Below are 8,729 nucleotides of genomic sequence, written 5' to 3'. Positions count from 1 at the left end.
CCCCCCAAATATAACTTTCCAAACATGGGAAAATCTATTCGTATAGTACTACTGGTTAATGGGATGTAGGTAACATAACAAAAAAGAAAAGGAATAATATAACAATGGAAAGTTTGACCTCAAACCCAACATAAAAGGAAAGATTGCAAGCAAAATAATAATCGAATTTGAAAGTTTGCAAAGAAGAGAAAGTATTATTTAGTCGTCACTGAAAGAATTAGAGAAGGAAAACAAATATCGAAACCAAAATCTATGGAGATCAGGACTCGAAGACTACGACGGCATACAGTGGAGACAATAGTGGAAGAGGAAGAGGAGGAGGAACCACTTAGCCCGGCGGCACGTCTATTTCACGCACCGGAGTTTAACTGCAATATCATATCGGTGATTGGTTTAAATAGAAAGATCGAGCCAGATGTGATTATCGAAGGAATTAAGCAAACTTTGATTAGACATCCTCGTTTCTCCAGCAAATTGGTGAGTGCTACGCATTTTTTTACGGAGAAGTGTAACAATGTGTGTAGAATAAGTAACACACTATATTCTAGCAAATATATTTTCAGGAATTATCTGTTTATATTAAAGTTTGACTTGATTTTTAACATTTTTGTTTAAATAAATCTTATTGAAGGTGAACTCTTGGAACAAGAATAGACAGGAACAAAAATGGGTTCGGACAAACGTTGTGGTCGAGGATCACGTCATCATTCCCAAAATCGAAACGCAAAACATAGAGAACGCAAACGCAGACACTTTTCTCGAGAGCTACGTCTCCGACCTCACTACGTTCCCGTTAGACACCTCCAAGCCATTATGGGAAGTTCATTTACTCGACTTGAAAACCTCTGACGCTGAAAACGTCGCCATTTTGAGGATCCATCACTCGGTAGGGGATGGTATGTCTATGATGTCTCTAGTACTAGCATGTACGCGTAAAACATCGGACCCCAATGAGCTCCCGAGTCTACCATACAACAACCGGCTGGCTTCTGAATCATCTCCGTTAAAAACCAGTTCAAGATGTTGTCCCCGGTTGTTTTGGCTAGTTATGGTTCTATGGTCGGTGGTTGTGTTGGTTTCGAATACGGTTTGTGATGCTTTGGAGTTTATCGCTACGGCATTGTTCCTTAAGGACTCTGAAACACCGATCAAAGGCGATTTCCGGTTGAAAAAGAGCAAACAGATGCGTTTGGTTCATCGTACCGTAAGTCTTGACGACATAAAGCTAATCAAGAACGCCATGAAGATGGTAAATTTTCTCCACACATTTTAAGTTAGTTATATGATATGTCAGGTTTATTTTTAACATTTGAGAGATGTACATAAATGATAATATTCTGACCCATTGATATTGCTTCCATTGATTTACCGGTTAGTAGACTGTTAACGATGTCGTACTGGGAGTGTCTCAGGCTGGCCTCTCGCAGTATTTGAAGAGAAGATTCGGTAATTATTTATGATTGCTTTTTTTTTGAAGGAGCATTAAACCTTACTATATAACAATAAGAAATTTAAATATGTTATGAACAATATATTAGGGGAGAAGAAAGCAGGGGAACAAGATGTATCTAAAAGTGATATGCCTAATGGAATAAGGCTAAGGGGAGCTCTGCTTGTAAACATAAGACCGACTTCTGGAATCCAGGCATCTTTAACATCATTTACTTAATACAAATACTGATATATGGGTTTATAATTTGTTTTGTTATTGATCAAAAACAGGAGATAGCTGATATGATGGCTACAGGATCTAAATGTAGATGGGGAAATTGGATCGGCTACATTATCTTTCCGTTCTCTATTGCATTATGCGATGATCCGTTAGAACATCTCCGAAGAGCCAAGTCGATCATTGATAGGAAGAAGAACTCGTTAGAAGCTGTTCTTACATTCGTCGTTGGGAAAATACTTCTCAAGTTGCTTGGGGTTCAGGTCAGTCTTAGTATACATTATTATCATATTTAGTTCACAAAATGAACCATAGTCATACACTTCAAAGTTTCAATTAATATCTAACAAAATAAAATTCCAATTAATCACCTAATAAAACTCCACCAAACTAGAAACTACATACCTAACCGTTCATTTGTTTATGTTAGTTTATTAGTATAATTCAATCTTATGAATCTATATGAATGCAGAGGACAGCTCATGTGATAAACAGAGCATTGTCAAACACAACGATGTCGTTTTCAAATTTGGTTGGTCCTATTGAAGAAATTAGCTTCTATGGACATACCGTAACTTACATGGCCCCAAGTGTTTATGGTCACCCCCATGTAAGATTTTAATCCATCTGATTTTTTTTTCTTTTTTTTTCGTTTAATCACTAAAATTTGATTGGACTATATCAGGCGTTGACGATGCATTTTCAAAGTTATATGAACAAGATGACGATTTCTTTAGCTGTCGATCCAACTGTTATTAGTGATCCTCATACACTATGTGATGATTTGGAGGAATCTCTAAGAAGTATTAAAGCTGCTGTCCAAGAAACAGGTTTTACTCAGTAGATTGACCTTTTTTTTTTTTGAGAAAAAGAAAACTACAAGCTTAAAACATGAAAAGGACAATATGAAATATATAAAATGAAGATTAAAAGCATTTTTACCAATGTTTTTTTGCTTCCATCTTTTTTTTTGGCTATATGAGACCAAATTGTAGGTTTTACTTATAAAAAGACATCGCTGGGACATTTTGTCCCTACAAGCCGTATATAACGTTACAATGCTTGCATTTTGAAATCCTATCAACCAGAACAAAACTACATATTTTGGTTGGTAAAGCTTAATTGGCTCATTTGTTTGTGAAGCTGCTTCATTTTGTGATAGAAGAAATGAGCATTAATGAAATGATGTATTTTAACTACTTTCCATTAATGAGATAAAAATTATATTACATATAAATTTATTTATTTTTACTAAATTTGTATTTAATTTAGCAATAAACATTTTTTCGATAATACAAATCGATAGTTTTATGTGTAAGTATATTTGTCTTACTAGATATTAAAAATATCTGCTATAAATATATTTTTTTAATATTAAATTTTATATAGGTTTGTAGTTATAAAATATCTGCTAGAGCACGGATTGAAATTCATTTTATTTATATTGTAATTTTTATATAAAATATAATTTCTGTGATTGTTTTTTAAAGTTTTTTTGGATAAAATATTATGTAATAAAATCATATGCTAAATATGATGACTTGAAAAAGATACTTATTTTGTAAGTTTTATATTGTTAATGATTCTAGATAAGTATCCGTGCTATAACAATGGTTAAATTTTATTTTGTACAAAATTTTGTATATTTCTATTTTAAAATAAAAATTTAATATGTTGTATTAGTTTATGTACGTGAAGTTATTTCAACAATGTATATTCTACTTCATGACTTGAATATCATTATAAGACATAATTTTGTGAATTTGATTTTTAAAAAGCGAGTTATTATATTATGAGTAATTTAATATATTGTTATACTTTTTGTTTCAATATACTTAGTTTTTTTAAATTCTTTTATATTATAGAGACATATTATTGACATTGCTATAACAAACCAGTTTAGAGTAGTGTTTATAGTTTCTAACTTTAATATCAAGTTTCAATATTTTAAAAATATTTCAAAATAAATTATTTAAAGTTTATTATGTTATATAAAATTATAAAATTCAACAGAAAAGTATGAAACTGAATTTATATATTCAAATTTTAACCCGTTACTCTGTAATTTTTTTAATTCAATAGATATTATTTTTTAAGAATAATATTAATAAAACTTGAATATTTTATAAATTGAATCATTTATATTTGTTTTTAAAAATTTAATTTATGGTATATCCAGATATAAAACTATTTTTAATTATAATAAATAATATGATAATTTATTTGTTTCACAAAATAGACTCATATATAAAAATTAAAGGTGAAGTATAATGATAATTAACAAATTAATATGTTAAGTTAGATATCAAATGATTTTATTTGATGAATAATTTAATAAAATTAATTAATATGGTAAGTTAGATGATATCAAATGATTTTTTAGAATATTATTTTTAAGATTTTTGGAAACAGTAAATCCGGACTATACAAATAATATAAAATTTAAATTATAATCTATTTGTAACCAACTTCTTAAAATTATATTGTCTACAAAACACTTTCGTTTTATTATGTAGGAGATATACTACTACTAAACTAATATGACCGAAACCGCGCATGAAATTTTTCCTAATTCTTTATGTTACTTGAAAATTTTGTGCCAAACTCAATTACTACTAATCGATCAGATCTGATACAAAATTTTGTTTTATTTGAACACTATTTTCGTATAACCGAATATTAAATATCAAATTCTCAAACTAAACTGAGCCCTCTCCCCTGAAGAAAATCTACTGTATTATCTCAGATGATATAGTCTTGGTACAAGATAATGTAAAGAAAAGAATAATATAGTGTAATACCCGAATTTGGTATCCGGAGATGGACAACGGGTTGATTCCCTGGCCCGGCCCAAAAGCTCTTTAAATGCAAAACCACCAGCTAACATTGCATAACGAACTCATAACTTAACCAATCTGCAAAAGAAAGAGGAATGAGCAATTGATAATTACTCAGTGAGGGAAAGCCTTAGGGCTCCCGAAGTCTCCACACCCAAATACGCTTAGACAATCACAAAGTCTAAACCTAAGACAAGCAGCAATCATTGTGTCCTACATCATGTGACACCCAATCATACGCACACAACAAACAAATGGAACTACGTACGTCCCATGATACCACTTGTGAAGACACGCCAACCCGTTGATACACAGAGTTTTAAACCCTATTTTCCTACTGCAAGTGCACAACAAAGAAGTAGTACTTAGGGGTCGAATCCCACGAAGACCAAGTTTTACTCTATGGTTCTATTGGTTCAATTTCAAGCTAAGACAATTCAAAGTTGGGTTTGTTTGGTAACAGTAACGCGATTAAAACGGTATAAAAAGGCAATAAGCAAAACACTAGATCAGGGGTAATTCTCGGGAATTTCAGAGATAGCAACTAAACAACTATTCAGGGCATAGATTAAGTACCAGTCTAGAACTCAAACATAAATATAAACTGATCCACTGTCGTGGTATCAATAACTCTATCTGATCGATTCTGTGCGGAAACGCGGAGCACGTGCTCAGACATCCGGAGCACATGCTCGGCGGTCCATAAACCCTAAACTGTCGTTTGAGCCCAGAATCGCAGACAAGCATTAAAGAACAGGAATGATAAGTTCACAAATCACCTACACATCAACTTTCGCAGGTCTAGGATAATTTGCCCACTAATGTCTTTTCTAGCAACCTATTACACTTTTGATGAATAGATAAACCTAGAATCATAGATTGGGTGATCAAATCAACCTAAGCATTAAGTCTAACAATAGTGAAGACAATCGATTATATAAAGCCCTATTTGTGTTCTGTTGCTAACCCATGAAACCCCTTTTGAAACCCCTAATCTAGCAAAGAAAACTACTCAGACATAGAGAAATGAATCATAGCAAAAGATGAGAAATTCAATGACATAAAAATAAAAAGGGTTCAGAGAATGCTTCACAAGGTAGCCGCTCTTCTCCCTCTCACAAAAACGTCGCTCAAAAACAAAAGAAAAGGTATATTATCTCTCCTAAAAACCCTAGGTTAAATAGCATACAAGTAGAGAAAAATAAGGAAAGATTCCAAATTCAAATCTCCCTATTAAAAAGCGATCTCAGCCCTCTTTCTCTCACAAAGGATCGCCTAAAATAAGGGGAATTAGGCAGGGAATCGGCGCCTAGATGCTTGCCACGTGTCGTCATGAAACCGTAGAGTTGGGAGCATGTGCTCGGAAATCGGGAGCATGTGCTCCTGGGTCTAAAATCAGCTTTTCTGCTCCAATTCAACTCCTTTCTGCTCCGATTGCTCCTGCTGTTCCAATCCTTGCTTTTAGCTTCCTAGCCTCGTATTATAACCTGAAAATGACTCAAACAACTACAAAACTATCAAATAAACGGGGTCAAAGTGAGTCAAAACCGTAACATATCAACTCCCCCGGACTTAGATCTTTGTTTGTCCTCAAACAAACTCAAACCAAGCGCCAAGAGAGCCAAGGTGGGAACTCGCAAAAATCTCAGAAACCGTGAGTAGACCATGACCTGCAGACCACATGTGTTAGAACAAGCTATACCAAAAACTTCTCCAGCAAACATCTCCAAAACCAGAACCATAATTGGCAATCAAACCCAGAAAAAGATCACTTTCCAGACAAAGACTCTTTACATTCAATTAAAATTGGCGTGAGCTTCTCATTAAGGGCATTAAGCTAGTGAAATCGAGGCTTGGTAGATAAAATGCTGTTTTAATGGTGGAGCTATAGAGTGTTTAGGGGTTACCATTACTTCGAAAGAGATGCAGGATATCGCACAAAATGGTAAGGGAGAGTGGACTCATTGATGTCCACAACCTCTAATCACTCTCCTCTACTTATCTTCTCAAACTCAGCTTCTCTTTTCTCCTCAGGGTACAACGCATGCTCGGGGGTATGTAACACTAGCTCTGGTCCTTTTCCATCATCCTAAAACGTTTTTTTTTTTTTTTTTTTTTTTTTTTTTTTTTTTTTTTTTTTTTTTTTTTTTTTTTTTTTTTTTTTTTTTTTTTTTTTTTTTTTNACCGTATCCTAGGCTCTCTCTCTGCTCAAAACAACTCGCGGACTCGGATGTATATAATTTCGGAGCAGGTGCTCGCTGGGTTGGAGCACATGCTCTGTCCGTCCGGCCCTTCCTCTTTGGTTCTCCAGCAAGAGCGAGTTAGAGATTGTGTCAAACCTGCTCTCCCCGACCGTTTTGCACATAGCTGCACAGAATGAGAAAATAAAAATACAAGTGCAAGTGGTTTGAAAGGAGGTTTGGCTCGGGGTGGGTACTAACTTAAAATGAGCTAGCTATTCAGGATCAGCAAGATTGGCAAAATGAATAAGAAGTCCTGAATATGTGTCACGTTCCCTATCCTAATGCCCAAAACGAGAAGAATTTAAATCCGGTTAAATTCCAATAAAGTAGAGTCTAAGTCTTTCCGGTGAAACCTTAATGGGATGAAGCTTTTCTGGCCAGGAGAAGGGTACGAATGTGAAGAGGTATTAGCTCGTCTCTGTACTCTTAGTTCTGCAACAATGGTCACTAGGAAAAACGGTCAAACTCACAAATGATTAAAAACATCACAGATTTCGGTCCTAATTCCCACAAGTTTTGGTTCGACTCACATGACAAACTGACTCAATAAAAAGAAAGATAAAGAAAACAAATGTCATAGGTGACCCTCCCCCGGACTTACTTCACACCGTCTCCGATGTGAAAATAAGCCAAAAAGAGACCGAGACAAGAAGAAACAAATCCTAAAAAGAAAAAGAAAAACTCAGCAATATATACCTGGTGGGTTGCCTCCCACCCAACGCTTGTTTTAAGTCATTAGCCTGACTCGAAAGCTCCTTAGGCAGTAGGAGGATCACCTAGGGCGACGGTCTCACCCCTTGCATGCTCAGAGACAGCAAGATACGACTTCAGCCTCTGTCCATTCACCACAAATTCTCCTCTTTTTGTGTCCAGCAACACAACAGCCCCATATGGTCTAATCTCCTTGATGTTGAAGGGTCTGGACCATCGTGATCTTAGCTTTCCGGGAAACAGTTTCAGCCTAGAGTTGAACAACAAGACTTGATCATTAGGAGCAAAGGTCCTAGTGAGGATCCGCTTGTCATGGTAGGCTTTGGTACGCTCCTTGTAGAGTTTTGAGTTTTCATAGGCGAGGTGCCTAATCTCCTCTAGCTCATGCAGTTGCATCTTCCTCCTTTCATGGGCGCTCTTAGTGTCAAAGTTCAGCATTTTCACTGCCCAAGCAGCCTTGTACTCTAGCTCAACAGGAAGGTGACACGCCTTACCATACACCAAGTGAAACGGTGTAGTCCCCAGGGGTGTTTTGTAGGCGGTTCTATAAGCCCATAGAGCCTCATCTAGCTTCTGAGACCAATCCTTCCTTGTTGTGTTCACTGTTTTTTGCAAAATGCTCTTAATCTCCCGGTTAGAGATCTCAACTTGGCCGCTTGTTTGTGGGTGGTAGGGGGTGGCGACCTTGTGCCTCACTCCATTCTTCTTGAGAAGACTCTCAAAGACCTTGTTAATGAAATGCGATCCACCATCGCTAATGACTACCCGTGGGACACCAAACCGTGGGAAAATAACCGACTTGAACATCTTGAGCACGGTCTTTGCATCATTATTGGGGCTGGCCAAAGCTTCTACCCACTTGGACACGTAATCGACAGCCACCAATATGTACTCATTGCCGAATGAGTTCGGGAAAGGTCCCATGAAGTCAATTCCCCAAACATCAAATACCTCAACCTCCAAGATGAAATTCTGAGGCATTTCATTCCTCCTGCTGATGTTCCCTTGTCTCTGACATGTGTCGCAAGTAGACACGAACCGCTGCGCATCTCTGAACATGGTAGGCCACCAATAACCCGCTTGAAGAGCTTTGGACACGGTTTTGAAAGTAGCAAAGTGTCCAGCATAGGGTGAGCTATGGCAATGAAACAAGACTCCAGGAACCTCCTCCTCAGTCACACACCTCCTGAAAACACCATCCGAGCAATGCCTATAGAGGTAAGGCTCATCCCAAAAATACCGCCTTATGTCTTTTAGGAACTTCTTCTT

The 8,729-nt window shown here is 36.2% G+C and overlaps 1 protein-coding gene across 1 annotated transcript; it reads left to right on the top strand.

The window, feature by feature from the left end:
* LOC104783944 (O-acyltransferase WSD1-like) lies at positions 253–2,513 on the top strand. Its single transcript, XM_019244152.1, has 7 exons — positions 253–477; positions 632–1,249; positions 1,380–1,446; positions 1,539–1,645; positions 1,723–1,932; positions 2,142–2,279; positions 2,355–2,513. Exons 1-7 carry the CDS (start codon positions 253–255, stop codon positions 2,511–2,513), a joined length of 1,524 nt encoding a protein of 507 aa, XP_019099697.1.

Source organism: Camelina sativa, chromosome 4 (genome assembly GCF_000633955.1).
Source record: "Camelina sativa cultivar DH55 chromosome 4, Cs, whole genome shotgun sequence".
NCBI lineage: Eukaryota > Viridiplantae > Streptophyta > Magnoliopsida > Brassicales > Brassicaceae > Camelina > Camelina sativa.
Note: the sequence above shows the minus strand (reverse complement) of the source record. Positions and strands in the feature narration are given on the sequence as shown.